We start from the raw sequence: 26,041 nt of genomic DNA on the forward strand, positions 1-26,041 counted from the left end.
ACAGCTGCAGAAGTGGTATAAAAGCTACCATTTCACAGCTGTTCACTTTCCAATGTCATAAGCTGAAGCCTTCAGGAATTGGAAGACACATTTGAACTGTATGCAGTTTGGAAGTATTTGCAGTGATTGTTCTATCCATTGTCACCTCCTTGGAGCAACCTCTCTCACCATTGACAGATCGCTTCAGTCATCTCAACTTCAGCTGCCATCTACTCTAGCAGCATCAGTGCCCTTGAACAAATCTCCCATTGGTCCTCAGAATCCCACCACGATCAGCCCCAACACCAACATCACTAAATACACCAGCATCACCAAAAACAGCACCAACCTTCTTCGCAATCACCTGATGCTGCACAGGATACAGGGCATCAGTACCCAACCGCATTGCTGCCCAGGACGGCACGGATGGCCTCACCATGGCACCACTGCACACTAGCTCCATAAAGTATCCCTGCAATGTCCAAGGGAATCAAGGGATATGGGGATAGTGCACCAAAGTGGAGTTGAGGTAGATGATCAGCCATGATCTTATTGAATGGCGGAGCAGGCTCGAAGGGCCGAATGGAGCTCGAGAATATCGGACTTTTTTTAGGCGCAGTTTTCGGCGCGAAAAACAGGCGCCCAGCTCGGAGGTGCACCGTTTTCGCCGCGGGACGAAACTTGGGGCTATAACTTCTAGTCAGCTGTGTAGCTATGAATATTCTCCTCTGCAGTGTTTTTTAAATTCATTCTATTTGTGCTGTTTTAGATTATAACAAGCTGTGGGTGTGAGATTGCTCTTCTGGCTTTTTGCTAAATATTTTGTCCCAGTGGAAAAGAGAGCAACAGAGAACTGGCCTAACGGTCATTCAAAGATAAAACATTATCAGCATTGTCAGATATCACAAGGATTCCTGTGTGCATAGGCAAGAAATCCTATATAGAAAAATATCTCTGGGGAAAATATTCTTAATGTCTTGTAGACTGATCTGACTTTGTTGTTTTTTAAGCAAAAGTACCTCTGGTTTCTTGTTAATTTAATTCTTCCAATAAATTTAACGTGTATATTTCGAATAGTGTCATAGGAACATAAAAAAGGAATAGGCCATTCAGCCCCTCTAGACTATTCTACCATTCAGTGAGATCATGGCTGATCTGTATCCTAACTCCATTTACCCGCCAGGGCTCTATATCCCTTAATAACCTTGACTAGCAAAAGTCTATCGATTTCCAATTTATAATTATTAGTTGAGCTAGCATCTACTGCTTTCTGTGGAAGACAGTTCCACATTACTACCATCCATCATCATCATCATAGGCAGTCCCTCGGAATCGAGGAAGACTTGCTTCCACTCCTGAAGTGAGTTGTTTGGTGGCTGAACAGTCCAATACGAGTGCCACAGACTCTGTCACAGGTGGGACAGATAGTCGTTGAGGGAAGGGGTGGGTGAGACTGGTTTGCCGCACGCTCTTTCCGCTGCCTGCGCTTGATTTCTGCATACTCTCGGCGTTGAGACTCAAAGTGGTCAGCGCCCTCTTGGATGCACTTCCTCCACTTAGGGCAGTCTTGGGCCAAGGACTCCCAGGTGTCAGTGGGGATGTCGCACTTTATCAGGGAGGCTTTGAGGGTGTCCTTGTAACGTTTCCTCTGCCCACCTTTGGCTCGTTTGCCGTGAAGGAGTTCCGAGTAGAGCATTTGCTTTGGGAGTCTCGTGTCTGGCATGCGAACTATGTGGCCTGTCCAGCAGAGCTGATCGAGTGTGGTCAGTGCTTCAATGCTGGGGTTGTTAGCCTGGACGAGGATGCTGATGTTGGTGCGCCTGTCCTTTCAGGGGATTTGTAGGATCTTGCGGAGACATCGTTGGTGATATTTCTCCAGCAACTTGAGGTGTCTACTGTACATGGTCCATGGTACACTACTGCCACCCTTTGCGTGAAGAAGTGTTTCCTAACTTCTCTCCTGAATCACGTGGCTCTGATCTTAAGGTTATATTCCCTTGACCAAGACTTCCCCCACCAGCAGAAAATGTTTCTCTCTATCAACCCATCAATTCCTTCCAAAACCCTAAAAACCTCAATCAAATCACCCCTCAACCTTCTATTTTCCAGGGAATACAACCCTACTTTAGATAATCTCTCCTCGTAATTTAACCCTTGGAGTCCAGCTATCATTCTGGTCATCTATGTTGCACTCCCTCCAAAGCCAATATATTCTTCCTACGGTGTGGTGCCCAGAACTGAACACAGTACTCCAGCTGTGGCCTAACTAGGCCTTTACATGGCTGTAGCATAACTTCTATCCCCTTGCATTCTAATCTTCTAGATATAAAGGCCAGAATTCCATTAGCCTTTTTGATTATTTTCTGTATCTCTCCATGATATTTTAACGATCTATGTACCTCTTTGGACCTCCACTGTTTCTATAGTTTCACGATTTAGAAAATATTCTGTTCTATCTTTTTAGGTCCAAAGTGGATGACATAATTCTTGCCTATATTGAAATGCGTTTGCCACAGTTTTGCCTATTCACTTAATCTATTAATATATTGTAATGTTATGCTTTCATCTACACTGCTTACAATGCCACCTATCTTTGTGTCATTGACAAATTTGGATATGTGGCTCTCAATCTCATCATCTAAGTCATTAATAAATATAGTGAATAGTTGAAGCCCCAAGGCAGGTCCCTGCAGGACACCACTAGTCACATCCTGCCAATTAGAGACCTGTCCATTATCCCTACTCTCTGTCTCCTGCCGCTCAGCCAATTTCCTAACCAGACCAATAATTTGCCCTCAATTCCATAAGCTTTAACGTTAGCTAACAGTCACTTAAGTGGAACCTTATCAAATGCCACCTGGAAGTCTGCATAAACTAAATCCATTGACAATTCTTTCTTTGTGACATATACCCCATGTCAGATACCTGTGCAAGTGGATCATTTTGCAGTTGAGTTTTTAGGAGCTGACGAGTACGTGGAAAGGCTGAGATCTCACACCCACTAACCAGCAGCTTACTCACCAAACCAGATGATCAGCTTTTACATTGTGAATCTATATCGTGGCTGTCACAGAGAGTTACAGCAGAGTTGCTTCAACTACATTTGACCAAACAGGAAGGAAGAGCAGGCCACAAAAACCTTTGCAAAGGTTTTATCTACTTTCATCAGGCAGATTTGCTTATGCAAGGCAGTTTGTCCAAAGAAAACTCGAGCAATATGACACCAGTCAAGCACCTTGTTGAATTGTGTTGAAACCATCACATGCAAAATGTGCAAGAGTGGTTGGTGCCAGGGAGGTACGTATATGTGTCCCATAGAGTTCTCCAGCTGCAGAAACTTGTCAGCATTGTTCTAGACAACTTACCTGAGCACGACACTGAGCCATTTCTCTCCTACACCAAACCGTTTCTTTCCTGCTTCTTTCAGGGGGGAAGTTATGTGATATTAACTGTTCACTTTAATGGAAGCCAGTGGAATGTCATCAAATGTTTTTTCTCATTCAGGGGAATCTCAATGTGGGTTTCCAACAGGGTGACACAAACAAATAGGAATATCTCTTCTTGGAAGGAAATCGTTTAGGCAATTTCTTTTTCTAGACATTCTTTAAAGTAATTTCCCCTTTCCCCTCAAGTCATACTCAGGCTCACATACACACTCTCAAATACATTCATACACAGATGTTCTGCTTCAAGCATTCTTCCCAGAGTTGCGATTCTGTTACTGTTCAGATGTGTGGTGTCAACAGCCAAATCCTAACTGACTCCAACAAAATTACACTGCTGGATCTTAGCAGTGACCGTTCATCTATCACTGTTCAATTCAGGAATATGTTAAAGTAATTGAGAAATGTTTGTGTCTTCTTTAGTGTAAATTTAGGATAACAGGCACTTGTTGACCATCTGATATGTTCACAGATATGATATATGCAGTCAGCATGCCCAGAAAGGTTATCCCAGTCTCTGAAGTCTTGTACCTAGCTGAGTATGGCAACATATTGTGGTTAGTTTCAAGGTTATTCTCTATATTATCCAGGAGATGATGGAGTTGGACGTTCGGTTGCCTAATGCCTCAGTTAGTGGCCAGAGGGGGCATTAATGGGAGCATAAGATGTTACCGACCGGGCGCGCAGTGTTTAGCGCCCCAACTGAAAATTCATTAGGGGCTCACCGGGAGCGCAAACCAGTAGTGCCTGGCTGCTGTCAATCATGACGTATTCCTGGTGCAATGCCCACGCTTGCACCCCACTCAGAAAATTAAGTGCAGCCGCCTCATTTAAAGTGCTTCTCTTTCCCTTTAACCCTCCCCTTCCCACAAACACATTTGTACACTGCAATGCATCTTGTTTTTGAGCAATTTCGCTGTAGTTTTTTGGGTTATTATATCTCATAACCTTATATCAGATATGTATGAGAGGCACAGTTTGGGAATGTCCGAATTCAAATTTTCAGAGCTGTAACTACAATCTGTTGTGTAATGATCGATTTGCGAATTGTTGTGTATTTCAATCTACAAACCTTAACCTAGAAGTTTGTGCATGCCCATTTTTGGATGCACAGGAGGCACAGGGTATCATGCTTGCGTCTGAATGATGAGGCCCCAGGCTCCCCTGCTATTGGGCCTCGGGCCTCATTTCCATGGAGCTGGCGAATTGTAAATTGAACATTGGGCAACTGCGACACCTCAGGTAAGTGAGGAAGGGTGAGCGAGCGGGCCAGGAAGGGTGGGTGATTGGACTGGGAGGTAGCGGTGGACCGGGAGAGGGGTGGGAGGGTGGGGGGGAAGGTAGTGATAACCAGAAAGAGATCAGATGAGTATGGGGGTCATTCATGTTGATTAGAACCACGTTGTGCTGTGCGAATTCAGTACCTGGCGCGTTAAATGCAGGGACAATGGAAAACAGGTCCTGCAAGACACCCAGAACGCTAAATTGTATCAATTATTCTGCCGTTTAAATGTTCCCGACGTGGGCTTCTGCCACCAGCGCATCTACCTTATCCAATATGGCAGGTGCCGCACTTCCAGTGGAAGTGTGTGCTGCTTTCTGCCCACCATATTGGGAGCTTAGTGAGCCGGTTAGTGCCTGAAAAATGGTCACTGCATGGACGAATTTCTAGGCCCTTGTTAGCAAAGTAGTTAGTCACCAGCTTTACATAGTTAATGCCAAATTACTCTTGTTAAGAGTATCTTTGTTAACTAACTAATATGCATTTTGAGCAATGCATCTACTCCAGTTTTTTTTTCTTTTTGCTTATGTGCAAAAGATCACAATTCCCTTTTCCTTGTTACACAAAGTGATGTACTCCTTTTTGACCATGAATTTCAGTCGTATAATGAAATTCATTCAAATTCTGTTTTTCATTATAACGCTTGATGTCAATATAATTATTGCCGGCACGATTGTTTTTGTCTTTGTAGAGAGACATTGTGAGCTGCTCTATGTTTTCAGACTCCAATGTCTCCTCAAGATGAAACTGTTATTTTCACTGTGTGTCACTTTGCTATTTCATGCTGTTGTAAATAACACTAATTTGCTGTGGCGAATTCCTTTCTTTATTCTGGCTCCTAGATGATTGGAGTCACAGATTCAGTCATTTTTAGTTTCATATATTGATTCTTTAGAAAAATAACCCATGCAGCAGCAATTTGCTGAATGACTGCAGTATGTTAAATATCTGTATTGGTTGTTGACGTTACAGAGACACACGTTTTAATGGGGGAGGGGCTGAAGTAGAGGAGTTAAAATCGGGGCTATAGAGTCAGTTTGAATTGTCACATATGCTTTTGTTCTGTACTGTTGGATGATTGAAAGTTTTGCACTTTATTGTTCTGTGACAGTAAAAGCACTAATAACATCAACAAAAACTTGTATTTATATGGCATCTTTAATGTAGTAAACATCCCAAGGTGCTTCACAGGAACATTAGAAAACAAAATTTGACACTGAGCCACATAAGGAGATAGTAGGGCAGATGGAGGTAGGCTTTAAGGAGCGACTTAAAGGAGGAAAGAGGTAGAGAGGTGGAAAGGTTTAGGGATGGAATTCCAGAGCGTGGGGCCTTGGCAGCAGAAAGCACGGCCACTGAGTGACTAAAATCAGGGATGCTAAAGAGGCCAGAATTAGAGGAGCGCAGGTACCTTGGAGGGTTGTGGGGCCAGAGGAGATTACAGAGATAGGGAGGGGCGAAGCCATGGAGGGATTTGAAAACAAGGATGAGAATTATAAAATCGAGCTGTTTCTTAACCAGGAGCCAATGTAGGTCAGCAAGCACATAGATGATGGGTAAACCGGACTTGGTGCGAGTTAGGACACAGGCATCTGAGTTTTGGATGACTTCAAGTTTACAGAGGGCAGAAAGTTAGAGGCCAGCCAGGAGTGCGTTGGAACAGTCAAACCTAGAGTTAACAATGGCATAGATGAGGATTTCAGCAGCAGATGAGCTGAAGCAGGGACGGAGTCGGACGATGTTCCGGAGGTGGAAATAGGCAGTCTTAGTGATGGCCCGGATATGTGGTTGGAAATTCATTTTGGGGTCTATATGACACAAAGGTTGCAAACAATATGGTTCAGCCTCAGACAGTTGTTACCAGGGAGCAGGATGGAGTCGATGGCTAAGGAACGGAGTTTGTGGCAGGGACCGAAGATAATGGCTTCAGTCTTCCCAATATTTAGTTGGAGGAAATTCCTGCTCATCCAGAACTGGATGTCGGACAAGTAGTCTGACAATTTAGAAACAGTGGAGGGGTCAAGAGCGGTGGTGGTGAGGTAGAGCTGTGTGTCATCAGCTTGCATGTAGAATGTTATATATAGGGGCCGAAATTGCCCCTTTCTTTAAGGCCTCTGGCCGCCTGAAAGCAGCAGCCACGGGTCGGTGCGGAATGACCGCCGCGTCTCCGCGGAGGGGCCACCTTTTTAAAAATTGCCCTTCCTCCGGTTTGGAGCGGTGTAGTGGACCGCTCCGCCTGTTTTCCCATGCGGCGTGCATGCGTCGACCCCTCACCGACCGGCGGGGACCCCTTCCCGAAATTGCCCCTCAGGAAATTGCCCCTTTCCTGGAATTGCCCCACAGGAGCGATGCCCCTGACAGCGTTTGGTGTCGGTACACTCTCTGTGGCTTGGCGGCACGATGACATGTTATATTTTTTTGTCAGCTGACTGCCAGATCGGGCTAACCGTTACGCTCACGGGTTTGGCCAGGCTGCTCCCCCCAGCCGAAACCCTCCCTGGTGGCCCATTGTTTGCCACTGAAGTGGCTGCAGAGTTTGCAGCGGCCCTCCCCTTTAACAGAAGGGGAGGAACGTTGTGACGCGTCTGGTCGACGCTGATGACTGGTCGTGGCGGCCGAACCGCTGCAACGGCAGTTCTGCCCCGCAGCCGCCACAACTTCCACCCCGAGCCGAAAAACATTTCAAAGTATTGAATTTCTTCGGTATCTCCGCCCCACTTTCAAAAATGGTAGGTGCACCCCCTTTGGGGCGGGGCTCAATTTCAGCCCCATAGTGTTCTCATTTGCAGTGGTTTTCATTTCCTTTTAGTGTTACTTCAGTTATGAAAGCTGACCCGCAACCGTCTCACCGTTTTGTTAAAGATAACGGAAGTATGTCAAATGCTGACTCAGAACTTTAGCCACACGAGCCAAAACTGATTTACAACTGGTCTTTACTTTTCTTACAGTGAAGAGAGAGCTCCACTAAAAGACTTAAAAGGTAACTTCATGGTGTTACTGATATTTCTGGCTTTTTTATGTATACGTGAAACTGTTGTACGTTTTGTCTGTAGTCTGCAACAAATTAAGATCTTGCAAAATATGTCAATATGGAAATGTTGAAATAAGTATGGCCAGGGGCTTTACTTTCTGTGCAAATTACCCCTGTGTCATTCTCTTCAAAGGAGATCACAGTACTTTATCCCTACTAGGACAAATCCTCATCTTGGACAGGACTTTTGGTCACATGGAGTCCATCATTTTGAGTCTGCCTTCCCAAGCTTTTATGGTGACATAAGTTTTGGGAGTGGCCTGCAGGCATCCCAGAGTGATCCTGTTGAAATCAATGGGAACTGGCACACTGGGCCAGTCTGTGGACCAATGTAGAACTAGACATCCCGTGGCATTGCTCACAGGTCATCTAGATTCTGGAGCATCTTTGATGTTTAGCTGCGAAGATGAAGCTGTGTTTGAATTGTTTTGTTCCCTGTAAGTACCACTGCTGAAGTATTTCCTGTGGGAAAGTGGTCTAACTAGGCAAATCCAGCTTGTAAACTCCTGCGATCAATTAGAGGGTAACTGCCAATGTCTTTTCTGTATTAAAGGTGCTATATAAGTGCAAATTAACCAATGTTGTTGTTAATTGGTGAGATGTGCAGCTTTTTGTTTTTAACTGACAATAGATCAAACCCTTGCAGTAGTAGGCACTTCAACAGCAACAGTTTGCATTTATGTCGTGCCTGTGATGTAGAAAAATATACCAAGGCACGTCACTGAGCTGCAATCAGAAAAAATGGATGTTGAGGCAAAGAAGGAGATATTGAGCAATGACCAAAGCTTTGTCTTAAAGGAGGAGTAGTTTAGGGTGGGAATTGCAGAGCATAGGTGCTGGATCGCTGTATTCAGCAATCCAGCAATGGTGGAGTGAAGGGAACGGGGAGGAGGATGAAATGCACATGAGGCCAGAGTCACAGGAACGGAGAGTTCTGGGGGTGGGGGGGTGGGCGGTTGTAGGATCAGAAGCCAATGTAGGGTGGAAGGTGGGAGACCAGACAGGAGAACAATGGAATAGTCAAGTCTAAAGGTGAAAAAGGCACGGATGAGGATTTCAGAGGCAGTGTGGTGGAAATGGGCGATGTTACGGAGATGGAAGTAGATGGTCTTTATGATGGAACGTATATGAGATTAGAAGCTCAGCTCGGGGTTGAATGGTAGCCAAAATTGTGAACAGTCTGGTTCTGCTTGAGACAGTGGCTGGAGAAGGGGATGGAATCCATGGCAAGACTACAGAGTTTGTGACAGATGCCCAAAAAGATGGCTTAAGGCTTCCCAATGTATAACTGAAGGAAATTGAGACTCATTCATGACTGGATATCGGATAAGTAGTCCAAAGGCACAGAGGTAGTGAAGAGATAGAAACATAGAAACATAGAAAATAGGTGCAGGAGTAGGCCATTCGGCCCTTCGAGCCTGCACCGCCATTCAATAAGATCATGGCTGATCCTTCCCTCAGTACCCCTTTCCTGCTTTCTCTCCATACCCCTTGATCCCCTTAGCCGTAAGGGCCATATCTAACTCCCTCTTGAATATATCCAATCAAACACTCTCTGCAGCAGGGAATTCCACAGGTTAACAACTCTCTAAGTGAAGAAGTTTCTCCTCATCTCAGTCCTAAATGGCCTGCCCCTTATCCTAAGACTGTGTCCCCTGGTTCTGGACTTCCCCAACGTCGGGAACATTCCTCCCGCATCTAACCTGTCCAGTCCTATCAGAATCTTATATGTTTCTATGAGATCCCCTCTCATCCTTCTAAACTCCACCAGTGTATAAAGGCCCAGTTGATCCAGTCTCTCCTCATATGTCAGTCCAGCCATCCCTGGAATCAGTCTGGTGAACTATCACTGCAATCCCTCAATAGCAAGAACGTCCTTCCTCAGATTAGGAGACCGAAACTGAACACAATATTCCAGGTGAGGCCTCACCAAGGCCCTGTACAACTGCAGTAAGACTTCCCTGCTCCTATACTCAAATCCCCTTGCTATGAAGGCCAACATACCATTTGCCTTCTTCACCGCCTGCTGTACCTGCATGCCAACTTTCAATGACTGATGAACCATGACACCCAGGTCTTGCTGCACCTCCCCTTTTCCTAATCTGCTGCCGTTCAGATAATATTCTGCCTTTGTGTTTTTGCCCCCAAAGTGGATAACCTCATATTTATCCACATTATACTGCATCTGCCATGTATTTGCCCACTCGCCTAACCTGTCCAAGTCACCCTGCAGCCTCTTAGCATCCTCACAGCTCACACCGCCACCCAGTTTCATGTCATCTGCAAACTTGGAGATATTACACTCAATTCCATCATTTAAATCATTAATATATATTGTAAAGAGCTGGGGTCCCAGCACTGAGCCCTGCGGCACTACCCTAGTCACTGCCTGCCATTCTGAAAAGGACCCGTTTATCCCGACTCTCTGCTTCCTGTCTGCCAACCAGTTCTCTATCCATGTCAGTACATTACCCCCAATCCCATGTGCTTTGATTTTGAGATGTGGTGGAGAAGTAGAGCTGTGCATCACCAGAAGATGACCCCATGTCTGTGGGTGATGTCAACAAAGTACAGCAGGTAGACGAGGAAGAAGCGGGGCCAAGAATAGATCCCTGAGAGACTCTGCAGGGCTGGAAAGATAAGCCATTGTTGGTGATGCTCTGACTATGGTCAGATACTTAAGTGTGGGACCAAGCAAGGGCTATCCCACTGAGCTGGATAATGGCGGAAAGGCGTGTCAGCAAGAGGGTCAACTGTGTCAAAGGGTACAGAGGGCTCAAGGAGGACAAGGAGGCATAATGCACCATGGTCACAGTCACAGAAGATGCCATATGTAACTTCGGTTAGGATCGTGTAAGTGCTCTGGCAGGGACGGAAACCCAATTGGAGAGTTTCAAACATGGAGTTGCAGGAAAGATCGGCATAGATTTGAGAGGTAACAATGTGTTCAAGACCTTTGAAGAGCAAAGGGAGGTTGGAAATGGGACAGTAGTTTGCAAGGATAGAAATGGTGAGGGCGTGTTATTTGAGGAGGGAAATAATGACAGCACAAGGATATTGCGTAAGAAGAGAGAAGTATTTGCAATATCAGCTGGCATGAGAAAAAGAAGGGTATTTGGATGTTCCGCAGTTTAGTGGGAACAAGAGGTGGGTGCCATGGACAAGGTGAGCTTAGAGAGTGCATGATGAGCAATGGGAGAGAAACTAGAGAAAGGTACAGGTTTGGGGCTAGAGCCTGTGGGAGGTTTGGCATGGTGGGAAAGGGGAAGGCGGGTGGAGGCATTAGAGGTAGTTGAACAGATGGTCTCAAGCGTAGCAATAAAGAAGCCCATGAGCTCCTTGCACTTTTTGTTGGAAGTGAGGGTGGAGGGGGCTTGGGAGAGGGGTTTAAGGAGATGGTAGATAATGGAGAAAGTGGGGGCCATACCAGGGGGATAGACTGGGATGGAAAAGAATAATGTTGCAGGGGCTAGTGCATCAAATGTGGATGTAAGAGAATGGCTGAGCTGATCAATGGCTACAGAAGTACTGTGGAAAATCGAGGGACATCGACTTGACAGTTGAGATTCAGTAAGTGACTTGGGGAGAATTTGTTCCAATTTTGGACAGAGAAGAAAGTGGGGTTGGAAGGCGTAGAGTGATGTGGGACACAAGGACATGGTCGGAGGTGGCCTTGTCTGTGAAAAAGAGTACAGGAGTAGAGAGGCCATAGGTGATGGCAAGGTCGAAGGGGTAACCGTGAAAATGGGCAGGAGATTATATGAAGGATGAGGTTTTGGGAGTACAGGAGGGTGGATATCTCGGTATGAAACTTGGGTGATGGTAGACAAAGAGGATTTTAAGATAGGTGAGAGGGATTTTTTAAAAAAAATTTCAAAATACACTTTATTCATAAAAAAATCTGTACAGTACATTCAATGGCATTTCAGTACATTTAGCTGCGGTCAGCAATCCCATACAATACATCTGGGTGCTGACGGCAGTTCCGTTCGTTACATTTGAAACAAGACGAGGTGCTCAAAGGTGAAGTACCAGAGGAGTGCCAAGGTGTGACTTGTTGATACTTACATAGGTTAATAGACTCTTTTATTGTTATGGCTCTGGGGACCTTACATATGAAAGTCCGTCATAGTGTATTTTGTTGATTATTTTTGCTGTGTCATCCATCACTGTAGTTTTTGTCTTTCCATTTCACAGAAGAAAATCCAGATAATGTTGAAAACTCAGAGCCAGGTCAGTGATGTTCCATTTTTCACATTTTTGCTGTTGTCAGTTGAACATCATCACTTCCCACTCATACTACACAAAAATAAACTTATGTCTGCACTCACTGGTGCAATCTTCAGCGTAGTCTGCACTCACTGGTGCAATCTTCAGCGTAGTCTGCACTCACTGGTGCAATCTTCAGCGTAGTCTGCACTCACTGGTGCAATCTTCAGCGTAGTCTGCACTCACTGGTGCAATCTTCAGCGTAGTCTGCACTCAATGGTGCAATCTTCAGCGTAGTCTGCACTTACTGGTGCAATCTTTAGTGTAGTCTGCACTCACAGGTGCAATCTTCATTGACAGATGTTTTAGCTTTGCATAAGGTGATACAATTTTTTCTTGAATTTTTATTCCCTTCTTTATTTGATATCTCACAATGCTAACTCTTTGAAATACTCATCTTGTAATACTCTGCACACATTCTCATATTTTACCACGTGTTTATCAGCTTCTAAAACGTTGGAGCCCCAAATTCTAATTGCAATTTGTGGAAATTGGGTGGATTGCCCGACAGACTTCCACCCCGTTGACCAAGACCAGCAACCGCGACAAAACTCTGGGGGAGTGGGGAAGAGGGAAAATCATGCGCCCATACCCTTACATCAAGGGGGCATGTCGGGGGTGGGGGGTGGAGTGGTGCGGTCTTGGGTTTAAGTCCCACTGAGACCCCAAGAGAAGGCCGAGACCTCTTGGAGACAAAGGTAATCGATCCCAGAGCAATCTTAGGAGTAATCTCTATATCTTCCTATTTTTGACCCTTCCCAGAGAGCTCGTCTTCTATTGGAGCAGAATGGCACCACTGATTACTTGGCTGCTGTCTAAACAGATGCCACTGCTGCGCCCTTACCCGCATGGTCCACCCACCCTGACAATGGAAATAATTCCGTCTGACAATTTGGAAAGGACAGTGGTCATTGACTGACTTAGGGCCCACTCTGCTGCACTTGCACCAGCAGAGCAGCCCAATCAGAACTGTGAGCCCTTGACCGGAAAAGGAGTTTCATGGATATTTTATAATTTTCCTTTTTTATGTTAAAGGTTCTGATGATGAAGGTTCTACAGGATCAGAAAAGAGTGAGTCTGGTAAGCTGAGACACTTCCTTTGTTTCATGTACTTACATGCCCTTATCAACAGTTTTCAATATTCAACTTAGTGTTACTCTGTATGAAAGCAGGTCTATTTATTTAAACATACAAATCTGATCAGATAACGTTAAGATAGCCTGGCTACTAATTAACATTTATAACACTTGTTTTATGATATTGGAATAAAGCATATAACATAACAACCAACCGTCCCTCAAAAAAACAACTGAAATTTCTTAACTAAGATAGCTATTTGTACTACCACCAGTTTAAGTAATCCGTGACATAATGCAGTTTTTAATTTGAGGATGTATTTTGCGGTTAATATTATCCTGTTCCATGATAGAAATGTTCATTTTCATTTCATTTCTACATAACATTCTAAATATCACTGGATATGAACATGGAGGTTCAGACTCATCCGAGGGAGAATCAGGTAATATATTTTTGCTTTACTTTGCTCCATAATTTTGTACATCATTTATTTCAGTGAATAATACTATAACAATTCCCAGAAATATTGTTAATAATAATTTGTGTATGAATGTGTGATTCTTTAAACTAATTTTTGCTTGTAAGATCATGTGAGTGTTGTATGTTATTTTTTATTGATCGTAAATGTTGAGCATTAATGTGAAATATCTTTGTTGTTTAGACGCTGCTGAAACAACTGCTGGGGATGACCAGACAAATGATAATCCAGGTATTAACTATATAAAAATTATATAACAAAGTAACAACAGAAGAAATAGGAGCAGGATTAGGCCATTTGGCCCATCGAGCCTGCTCTGCCATTCAATAAGATCATGGCTGATGTGATTATGGACTCAGTTCCACTTCCCTGCCAGCTTCCCATAACCCTTTATTCCATTATCGCTCAAAACTCTGTCTATCTCCGCCGTAAATATATTGACAGGCCCAGCCTCCACAGCTCTCCACAGAGAATTCCATAGATTTACAACCCTCTAAGAGAAGAAATTCCTCCTCATCTCAGTTTTAAATGGGCGGCCCCTTATTCTAAGACTATGTCCCCTACTTTTAATTTCCCTATGAGTGGAGATATCTTTTCTGCATCCACCTTATCGAGTCCCCTCATTATCTTACATGTTTCGCTAAGATCACCTCTCATTCTTCTGAACTGCAATGCGTATAAGCCCAACCAATCTTCATAAGTCAACTCCCTCATCTCTAGAATCAACCTAGTGAACCTTCTCTGCCTGAACCGCCTCTAGTGCATGTGTATCCTTCCTTAAATACGGAGACCAAAATTGTACACAGTACTCCAGGTGTGGCCTTACCAATACCCTGTACAGTTGTAGCAAGACTTCTCTGCTTTTATACTCTATCTCCCTTGCAATAAAGGCCAACATTCCATTTGTCTTCCTGATTACTTGCTGGACCTGCATACTAACTTTTTGTGTTTCATGCAGAAGAACACCTAGCTCCCTCTGTACTGCAACACTTTGCAATTTTTCTCCATTTAAATTATAATTTGTTTTGCTATTTTTACTGCCAAAGTGGATAACCTCACATTTTCCCACATTATACACCATCTGCTAGATTTTTGCCCACTCACTTAGTCTGTCTATATCCCTCTGCAGATTTTTTGTGTCCTCCTTACAGTTTGCTTTCCCACCCATCTTTGTATCATCAGCAAACTTGGCTAAATTACACTCGATCCCTTCATCCAAGTCATTAATATAGATTGTAAATAGTTGAGGACCCAGCATCGATCCCTGCGGCACCCCACTAGTCACTGTTTGCCAACCGAAAAATGACACATTTATCCCGACTCTCTGTTTTCTGTTAAGTTAGCCAATCCTTTTTCCATGCTAATATATTACCCCCAAACCCGTGAACATTTATCTTGTGCAGTATCCTTTTATGTGGCACCTTATCGAATGCCTTCTGGAAATCTAAATACACCATATCCACTGGTTCCCTCTTATCCACCCTGCACGTTATATCCTCAAAGAACTCCAGAAAATTTGTCAAACATGATTTCCCTTTCATAAAACCATGCTAGCTCTGCTTGATTGAATTATGCTTTTCCAAATGTCCTGCTACTGCTTCCTTAATAATGGACTCTAGCATTTTCCCAACGACAGATGTTCGGCTAACTGGTCTATAGTTTCCTGCTTTTTGTCTGCTTTTTTTAAATAGGGGCGTTACATTTGCAGTTTTCCAATCTGCTGGGACCGCCCCAGAATCCAGGGAATTTTGGTAGATTACAACCAATACATTCACTATCTCTGCAGCCACCTCTTTTAAGATCCTAAGATGTAAGCCATCAAGCCCAGGGGACTTGTCCGCCTTTATCCCATTATTTTACCGAGTACTACTTCATTTGTGATAGTGATTGTATTAAGTTCCTCCCTCCCTATAGCCCTTTGATTAATCACTATTGGGATGGTTTTTAGTGTCTTCTACCGTGAAGACCGATACAAAATGTTTGTTCAATGTCTCTGCCATTTCCCTGTTCTACATTATTAATTCCCCAGTCTCATCCTCTAAAGGACCAACATTTACTTTAGCCACTCTTTTTCTTTTTATGCACCTGTAAAAACTCTTACTATTTGTTTTTACATTTCATGTTAGTTTACTCTCATAATCTATCTTCCCTCTCTTTTTCATTTTTTTAGTCGTTCTTTGCTGGCTTGTATAAGTTTCCCAATCCTCCCACTATTCTTGGCCACATTGTATGCCCTTGTTTTCAATTTGATACCCTCCCTATTTCCTTAGTTAGCCATGGATGGTTATCCCTTCTCTTACAGTCTTTCCTTCTCATTGGGATATATTTATGTTGCGAGTTATGGAATATCTCCTTAATCTGCTCATCAATCTATTTTCCCAGTCCACTTTCGCCAACTCTGCCGTCATATCTTTGTAGTCTCCTTTATTTAAGCTTAATATCTTTCATTTATTACAATACTTCTGTAAAGCAAGAGGAATTGCACCATTAAGGATAATTTACACCAAAGCATCTGAGTATTAATCGTAAAATGATTATTTCACACATATTACATAAATATTGACTAGTTTTGATAGCAATAGTATAGCACCAAACATTTATTCAATGGCTGTAAAGCTCTCATCCTTCAGATAAGATACTAAACTTAGACCTCGCCTGCCTATTCTGTTGGTTAAGGGGGGCATGAAAGATCCCATGGCATTAGGTGAAGAAGAGTGGTGTGTTCTTAGCACTGGGAGAATGAAGGAGATGTGCTCCCCCCCCCATCACCCTCCTCAATTTGTTTTGCATGGGTTTGTCTTGCCTCCACTTCAAATCCCAGATTGCTCCTGATGTTCCCCCTCTCCAAATGTGTTTATGTGTTTGTGGCTCTGTTCTCCTGAAGCTCTAGCCAACACTCTTCTCACAATCTACACCCATCAAAGACACATTAACCGGACATTTATGTCACTGCTCTTTGTTGTGCAGAAACTGGCTACCACACATACCTACAGTCACAGCCCTTCAAAGCTCATTCTATGTAAAGTACTTTCAGTCATTTCTGAGAGATGGGATAAAATGCTACACAAATGCACAACTTTCAATTCTTTTATTCATGTCTTGTTAGATGTTGGATGCTGTGTTGTGTTGGCTGTTTAAATGCCATTACCTGTAGTAAGGTATTTAAACACATTTGCCCTCTCTATAGTGCCCAGTGTGATATCAGTACTACACTGAAAGGAAAAATACAATGGGGTTGAACCTCCACAGGGAGCTCTCCTCATCAACTGCCGTAACTTTGATGGAAGTTCCACGGAAACTGGAGAAATGATGTAACCACTGTGCTCGCTGGTTCTCTTGAGTGTCCGTGGACCTTCCACCAAAGTTACAGCAGACGAAAGGGAGAACCGCCACGGAGATTCAACCCCAGTGTTGCTGTTGACATTGCACTTTCTTAACTAACTTCAGCTGATTATTCTATGACTGCTGCATGACAATTAGCTTGAAGAACAGAAGCAAATTAAATATTGATAAGCACATGAAAAAATGAGCATATAAAACTTTGCCTCTCTAGAAAACAATTTTTACAATAATTAAACAAGTTGCCTGCTAATTTTGAATGCCAGGAAATGTTAACTAGTCACTGGAGTAGTGGCAGCTTATGCTGTCAAATTTATTGAATGTGCTACTGAAATCAACCTTTCTAATAATGTTTCACCGACAGAACAAGCCACAGGAGGCCCCCACTTGCTGAGTCCATCACCAGGTATTTGCAGATTTCACTTACCTGCATTGAAGCCTACAAGTTAGATATGAGAAATATACATACCTGTAAAGGCCTGTCATTGAACGGCATGAAATTACAGCTTTTATGTGGCTGCATGTGAACTTCTTTTTCATTTACCTACAATCTTGTCATTTTATAACAGAAGTGTTTGGCAGCCAAATACTTTGGCTAATGGTAAGCTATTTATAAGCTAACTAATCTTATCTACGCCCATTTTTCAGTTTTTTTCCTCCTCTCTTTTGAACGTGAAAATTCATGTTAGGGAAAGTACATTTGGTGCATAGAATTGTGCATGTGCAGGCTGGAAAACCACAAGCTGCTCAACTCATTTACTTTCTGCTCTCTCTGTAATTTAAATTCCTAACTTGGTTTTTTGCTGGTGGTGCTCTCGATTGCATAGAATGATTCTAAATAATGAATAATGGGGAAACCTTTTGATTTTCTTGGCTTCAGTACTGCGCAGGCAGTGTGCTAGATTTGTTCATTTTAAATAGGCATGACAAGTCCTTGCATGTCAGGAACAGATCTGTTAAAGCTGTACTGTTCTTTTATTTTTACTGCCACACAGTTTCAAGCTTAGGGCTTCTCTTATTGGATTTAATGAAAGGGGAAGAAGAAGAGGGGGTTTCATACAGAAAATTCTTATAACACAACCTAGCTATATGCTGCACAGGATGGGTGCAAAATGAGCACAACCCTTAAATGTGCTCTTTAATCTTGTAACATCTGTGGACTACTTTCCTTGACCACATAGCTACACTCACTTCAGAAGATTTAGAAAGTGAACTTCAGGAGGTAACAATTGCAGTGCCTAAGGATTTGTACCAGATTATTGTCTCTAAGTTGTATAAAAGCACTAAACATACAGAGATCACAATGACAGAAAAATTAGCCTTGTGACAATTGTAAGATTAATGATACAGTAGAGAACTAAGCTGAATGTAGAAAGTACAGAGGATATCTAAAAAAGGAATAAGAAAGGGCAAAGAGAGAGTATAAAAATAGAATAGTGGCTAACATAAAAGGAACCCAAAAGTCTTTTATAAACACATAAATAGTAAAAGGGTAGTTAAAGGAAGGGTGGGGCCGATTAGGGACCAAACAGGAGATCTTCTTGTGGAGGCAGAGGGCATGGCTGAAGTTCTAAATTAATACTTTACATCTGTCTTCACAAAAGAGGATGCTGCCAATATAGCAGTTAAGGAGGAGTTTGTAGTGATATTGGATAGCATAAAAATAGATAAAGAGGTTGTACATAAAAGGTTGGGAGTCCTTAATGTAGAAAAGTCACCCAGTCCAAATGGGATGCAGGGAAGCAAGGGTGGAAATTGCAGAGGCTCTAGTCACAATCTTTCCATCCTCCTTGGATACAGGGGTGGTGCCAGAAGATTGGAGGATTGCAAATGTTACACCTATGTTTAAAAAGAGGGAGAAATTATAAACCTGGCAACTACAGGCCAGTCAGCCTAACGTCGGTGGTGGGGAAACATTTACAGACAAGAATCCAGGACAAAATTAATTGGCATTTGGAAGAGTATGGCCAATTTAATGAAAGTCAGCGTAGATTTGTTAAAGGCAAATCGCGTTTGACTACCTTGATCGAGTTTGTAGATGAAGTAACAGAGAGGGTTGTTGAGGTAATCTAGTTGATGTGTACATGGGCTTTCAAAAGACAGTTGACAAAGTACCACATAATAGACAGTTTAGCAAAATGAAAGCCCATGGGATTAAAGAGACAGTGACAGCATGGATACAAACCTAGCTAAGTGTTAGAAAGCAAAGAGTAGTGGTGAACAATTGTTTATCAGACTGGAGCAAAGTGGTGAGATTACAGTGGTGTTCCCCAGGGGTTGATAATATGTCCACTGCTCTTTTTGATATGTATTATTGACTTGGGCTTGGGTATACAGGGCATAATTTCAAAGTTTGCAGTTTATACAAAACTCAGAAATGTAGTAAACAATGAGGAGGATAGTAGCAGACTTCAGGAGGACATAGACAGACTGGTGAAATGGGCAGACACATGGCAGATGAAATTTAACGCAGTGAAATGCAAAGTGATATATTTTGGTAGGAAGAATAAGGGGAGGCAATATGAACAAAATGGCATAATTTTAAAGGGGGTGCAGGAACAGAGAGACCTAGGAGTATATGTACACAAATCTTTGAAGGAAGCAGGACAAGTTGAGAAGACTGTTTAAAAGGCATATGGGACGCTTGGCTTTATTAATTGAGGCATAGCGTTCAAAGCAAGGAAGCTATGCTAAGCACTGGTTAGGCCTCAGCTGGAGTATTGCATTTAATTCTGGGCACCACACTTTAGTAAGGATGTCAAGGCCTTGGAGAGGGTGCAGAAGAGATTTAAGAATGATATGAGGGACTTCAATTATGTGGAGAGGCTGGGATTATTTCCCTTAGCGCAAAGAAGGTTAAGTGAAGATTTGATCGAGGTGTTCAAAATCATGAATGGTTTTGACAGAGTAAATAAGGAAAAACTGTTTCCAGTGGCAGAAACATAGAAACATAGAAAATAGGTGCAGGAGTAGGCCATTCTGCCCTTCGAGCCTGCACCACCATTCAATAAGATCATGGCTGATCATGCACTTCAGTACCCCATTCCTGCTTTCTCTCCATACCCCTTGATCCCTTTAGCCATAAGGGCCACATTTAACTCCCTTTTGAATATATCTAACGAACTGGCCTCAACAACTTTCTGTGGTAGAGTAACCAGAGGACACAGATTTAAAGTAATTGGCAAATGAGCCAGAGGCGACATTACACAGCAAGTTGTTGTGTCTGGAATGTACTGCCTAAAAGGGTGGTGGAAGTAGATTCAATAGTAACATTCAAAAGAGAATTGTATAAATACCTAAAGGGAAAACATTTACAGGTCTATGGGGAAAGAGCAGGATAGTGAGATTAATTGGATAGCTCGACCAAAGAACCAGTACAGGGACAATGGTCTGAATGGCCTCCTTCTGTGCTGTATCATTCTATGATTTTATGATTCACTGCATTCTGTCATAGAGCACATAGCAAGTACAGCACTATCGGCAGCTGGTCCCAAGCCCAGCTGGAGTATCATTCATGAATACTCAGACTGTTGCTATAAAAGCTTTCAATATATAACAGGAGCTTCTCAGGAATCAGCACAAGGAGGTAAAGGGTCAGCTGAATCCCAGGCGACTCTCACTGAAACACAGCAGCCACCAGCACACTTACTCCTTCCCCAGGAGAATCAGGTTAGGGTTTAGAAATCACACACAATACATCAACACTGGGAAAGAACAGTGGTCGGGGGCAGGGGTGGGGGGGAGGTAAATGACATCACTTACACAGTGAACAAAGTAGATTAATGATTGACAGTGCTGTTCTTGAACTGTCTAGAGCTTTTTTCTGATTGTATCGAAGATAGCAGCATAGCAATGAATGGGCATTGATGTTAATTGGAGAACTGTAAATGGCAGTGTCACAGAAGAGCCTTGCACCAGTTTTCTCACGACCACATAGTTAAAAGGGCTTTGTTAAAGGACCAACAAGGACTCAGCTGAATATCTCTTGCACAAGTACCTGGGTATCACCGCTGTAGCAGGGAAGTGCGCTCTGGCATGACAATTAAGATCATGTCAGAACAGGAACAAGATAATTGAATTTTGCAACTTACTGAGCCTAGGGGTTACTGTTGCTGTTAAGAGCTGCAAAGTGGAAATTTTATGCTGTTCAACATTCTATTCTCGCTATTCCCTTTATAAGCACAAAATATTATTAAAAGCTATAATCTATTTTCCAGGAGACTGCAGCACTGAAGATACAACAATAAATCCACCAGATTCAGGTCATTTTATTTTCATATTGATTCACAAATAATGATGGCTAGAACATTTTTTAAATTCTCTTCAGAAAATTATTTCTTGTTTTTAATTGGTGGTGGGGATCAGAAGTACCACATTGTAATGTGATCTTTTAGATGTATCATATTTACAATTAAAATTTATTTTCAAGTTACTTATTATACTAAAAAGAGTGAACATATTGGCCCAGATTTTGAGTTGAGAATAACGGTGAGGCTAACAAAGCTCACTCTTATTATGGAGTAAGTCGGACAGCAACTTCCGGAGTACACACATGTGCAGTTAAATGTGGAAATCCGGAAGCTCCGGTCCAAGTTACCCTGCTCCTCCACTGGCTGTGCTATAAAAATACCTCACTGACAGACTCGCCATTGAAATCAATGTAAGGGCGTGAAATTACGGTACTTACCCACAAGTTACCCATTAAACATGGGAGATAAAGATTATGGCTGTAGCATTCAGGTGAAAGTGAATTTTTTTAAAGGCGTGATAAGTCTTAATTACTGCCAAACAACCTATCTGACACTAAAAATTTTATTTTACAAGTGTAGAGCCTCAATCCTTCGAATTTAATTAGAGTTGGAAATTTAAAAAAAATTAAAATTAAAAAATAATTTTGTTTTTACTTTTTCTGTCTTTTTTTTTATCTCTCTCTTAATCCCACCTTTCATTCCCTTATCTTTATTTCGCTTTCTATACATGATTTAAATCTAATTTATCCTTCCTGGTTTAGACTCTGCGTGTCTCAGTCAGGATTCTTCAATTTGATTGGTTGAAGAGCCTCGCTGTTGCGCCACAGATCCCTGTAGAGGTCACCGCGCTGGATCTGATGCCCGATGACAGCTTGGACTGTAAATTCGGTACGGCCCATTTTGAGGCGTTAATCCTGTCGGGGCGGTAACTGCAGCACTCTCAAAGTTTGCGCCACCTACCGAGAAATTTGGTTCAGTCGCACCAAGAGGGAAAGGGAGCGCTAAGTCAGTTGTTCCATAAGTCTCCTCCGACAGTAGAACCGAAAATCTCAGCGCTAAGAAGCAATACACATGCCCTGAAGGCCATTATACATCCCGGGGACAGCCGATTCTTAAAGGCTTCGTATGATAAATATGTGCATGCGCAGTTTCAACGTTTCACTCTGAGCAGAGCAGGAAAATGGAGGAGCAAGAAGGTCGCCAGCATGCCCACTGCATCTCGGCCATGGCCGCTGACGCCTTAATTGAGGTATTGAGAGGAGGTGGAATGTGCCTCAACTACCAGCTGGAAGGAGGCCCGTTCCAAGGGTGTTCCGAAGGCTTTGGAGGGAGGCGGTCCAGCACCTTTCTGTAGGTGGCAAGAACTGTGAAACAATGTCGCAAGAAGTTCAACGACCTCGCTAGAGTTGTCAGGGTGAGTACCGTTTCTATTAATGTTGCAATGCCATAATGTGAATCTCACTGTTTCATACAGTGAAAAGTCTTTGCAGCACCTGCTTCTTCTCTATGTGTACCAGGCCGTGGTCTTTGTTGGTGAAGCCACCATAAAAGTTCAGGCTCAGTTCGCCAGCCGTGCCCTGGCCATTCAAGTGTTGCTCACCTTCTTGTTCCTGACTCAGCCTCACCCCTCCTCACACTACCATTTCACTCTTGATATGTGTTCACAATATTTCAGCCTCATCTTTAATTACAGATGGTTGTCACCTAATCCCACCGTTCACACATCCACTCTGCGCAGCCACACAGATTCAAATGGACATCTGAACACTTCCAGACAGCAACAGCTATTCAACTATGGAAAGCACATGTGGCACACGATGAGCTGCTCACTCACTCACACCATCTTGTGTTTCTTATTGCAGTCGAAACTGGCACACAACAGGAGAGCAGCGTGCTCTACAGACTTCACTGAGGTAGGAGCTCTCGTGACCCCCCTCATGGGTACCCCCAGTTGGTCTGGGTTGCAGTCGGATGCGAAGCAAGCCCCCAGTGGACGTGACCAATATGTGAATGCCCTTTGCGATTTCTGTAAGATCCTTTACACCTGATAGTAAATGCCTTATCCCCTTTACATATAAATATCCAATGTCACTTCCTTCTTCCCTTCCTGCCCCCATCCCCTGCTACTAACCACAGTTCTGTTGTTTGGGCTTACAGATGATGAGCCAGAAATGCGGCAGCCTGCCCGTGTGCCCTCCACATCGAACAATGGGGGAGATGAGGAGGCAGGTGATGAAAGTGTTGCAACAGAGCGGGACCCTCCATCAGTTGCACCGAATGGGGACACCACCTCGGTGGAAGAACCAGCATTCCTCAGTCTTGAAGAGCCTGAGGCTCCTGGCCCCAGCGGCCTGCAGCAATACCCAGCACGAGGGGAAGCTTGTGGGCCATCTTCTCGAAGGGTGAGTCAGCCCATGAGTCCTGCTCAGAGACAGTCAGATGTGGACCTGACTTGGAGGCTTTGTCGAGAGAATCCATGGAAATGCACCGCGAGCTTATGGGTGCATTGGACAAGGTCCCACAGAGCATAGATGCACTTGCTCTGAAGTTGGGGCAGGCCACCTCAAGCATTGCCCGTGAATCTCAGCAGTCCAACGAGCCCACAAAACAATGTCGCAAGAAGTTCAACGAACTCGCTACACAAGGACTGACCTCATGATCTGACTGAAAATACACAGCGAGGCGATAGTGTTTCGTGTTGCCGGTAAACCTGAACCAAATTTCCCGGTGGGGCACTGCAAGCTGCGTGGCGGGCAGTAAGCAACTCGAGACGCATTAATGCCTCTCCGGGTTGCTAACTGAGGCGCTACACAAACGAATTCCTCCCCCCAAGTTTCCACTCAAAAGCCTGCAAAAACTCTGAGTAGCTGTCAGCGTAATGAATGGTGAGCGCAAAATCTGCAAAATCTGGGCCATTAACCAAGTATGCTATTTAGATTTTAAAATACTTCCCTTTATACCTATGCCTCTTATAATAGGCAAAGTACTATGATATTGGTGTACTTATATTTTAAAAGGTTAAAAAAGCAACACATTTATAATTTTCTTTTTACTACATGCTGACTACAGTTTGAATTGTTTTCACTGTCTTCTTCAAGGACATCTCTATTGTGTGTGTGTCCAGTGGGGAAGTTTGTGAGCATTACCTATGAATTTACTGTGCTCTCATTGGACATGTTATGCTGTTGGTTTCTTACACCAAGAATATTGGATGAGTGAGAGTAACTCTAAGTAAATAATCTCATTAAAGGATTTGAAATACATTGCTTTTTTCTCGCTCTATTTTGTGCAATGCAAGATTGGATCCATCATAGGCAGTCCCTCGGGATCGAGGAAGACTTGCTTCCACTCTTAGCATGAGTTCTTAGGTGGCTGTACAGTTCAATACGAGAGCCACAGTCTCTGTCACAGGTAGGACAGATAGTCATTGAGGGAAAGGGTGGACAGGGAGCCTGGTTTGCCACACGCTTCTTCCGCTGCTTTTGTTGATTTCTGCATGCTCTTGGCGACGATGCGCGAGGAGCTCAGCGCTCTCCCAGATGCACTTCCTTCACTTAGGGCGATCTATGGCCAGGGACTCCCAAGTGTCAGTGGGGATGTCGCACTTTATCAGGGAGGCTTTGAGGTTGTCCTTGTAATGTTTCCTCTGCCCGCCTTTGGCTCATTTGCCGTGGACGAGTTCCGAGTAGAGCGCTTGCTTTGGGAGTCTCGTGTCTGGCATGCGAACTATGTGGCCAGCCCAGCGGAGCTGGATAGTGCAGTATATCAGAACACTGTCCTTTGACCTCTGATTCTAATCAATGACCTGGAATTGGCTGATTTTATTCATTTTCCATCCATTTTTCCCGTTATTTCTTTAGGTGCCAGATATTTTTATTTCTTCTTGAGCATTATGTAACATGATTTGGTACAGTTCCACATGTCCTTCTCATACCTTATCCTAAGTGGGTCATTTTACATGAGGTGCTTGGACAATGAGTGTCAACGGTCTGTTCTACTATGGGAACTTTTGCAGTCGGGCTGGATGCTATGGTTAGGATCATGATATAACAATTTAAACATTGATTAAAATCAAATATCTGCTTTCATAATGATTATAGATGAGCGACATCAAGTTATCTCCATTTTACGCTGTTAAATCTATAGAGGAAATAGCTTGCAGAGCCCCAGTTGTGGAATCACAGTTGCAGAAAACTACCAAACAGCTGGTAAAACCTGTTACTTTCCCTGCTACGATATGCACATATTTATATTGTAAGTACATTGTGTCATGCAGCTCAACTCAAGGTCCAGATCCTCATCTGAAATCTCTACTGCACACTTAATAAGAATGCACAAACAGTTTGAGTATGATTGGCATCTTTATGTAGTTTGAGAATGGCTTTCACTGTCTTGCCTGTGTGCATGCCAAAAATAAGACAATAACCAGCAACTTAAGTGAAGAAGCTAATAACCTACTGAACATAACCACAGAGATGCTGCTATGTTAGAAATTTATCAAAGGGCTCATCCTTTAAAGGGGTGGAAGAATTGCAAACTGCACTAACCTCACTGTCCAAACTGTGTTCACTGGAAAGCTTGTCCAGCACTCTCTGACAGATATTATATTTTGTTTGACATTTACTTTTAATTTGATTTTTTTTCAAACAAGCTCCCCTGATATCCCTGGTTTTAAAACTCCTGTTTTTGTATGTTCTGCATTAATATTTACAGTATACATTAATGATTTAGACGAAGGAATTGAGCGTAATATCTCCAAGTTTGCAGATGACACTAAGCTGGGTGGCGGTGTGAGCTGTGAGGAGGATGCTAAGAGGCTGCAGGGTGACTTGGACAGGTTAGGTGAGTGGGCAAATGCATGGCAGATGCAGTATAATGTGGATAAATGTGAGG

At 43.2% G+C, this 26,041-nt stretch overlaps 1 protein-coding gene across 2 annotated transcripts in view; it reads left to right on the forward strand.

Annotated features, from left to right (window-relative positions):
- Positions 1-26,041, forward strand: part of LOC139265370 (uncharacterized) — a 99,261-nt gene that overhangs the window by 34,547 nt on the left and 38,673 nt on the right. The window contains exons 2-8 of one of the 2 annotated variants that reach the window (XM_070882342.1): positions 7,653-7,684; positions 11,933-11,968; positions 13,040-13,084; positions 13,497-13,523; positions 13,743-13,790; positions 17,263-17,304; positions 21,116-21,160. In XM_070882342.1, coding sequence (XP_070738443.1) covers positions 7,653-7,684; positions 11,933-11,968; positions 13,040-13,084; positions 13,497-13,523; positions 13,743-13,790; positions 17,263-17,304; positions 21,116-21,160 — 275 coding nt within the window. The remainder of the gene's footprint in view (positions 1-7,652; positions 7,685-11,932; positions 11,969-13,039; positions 13,085-13,496; positions 13,524-13,742; positions 13,791-17,262; positions 17,305-21,115; positions 21,161-26,041) is intronic. The other variant, XM_070882343.1, reaches the window with a different exon arrangement.

The sequence above is a fragment of the Pristiophorus japonicus genome, chromosome 6 (assembly GCF_044704955.1).
Source record: "Pristiophorus japonicus isolate sPriJap1 chromosome 6, sPriJap1.hap1, whole genome shotgun sequence".
Classification (NCBI taxonomy): Eukaryota; Metazoa; Chordata; class Chondrichthyes; family Pristiophoridae; genus Pristiophorus; species Pristiophorus japonicus.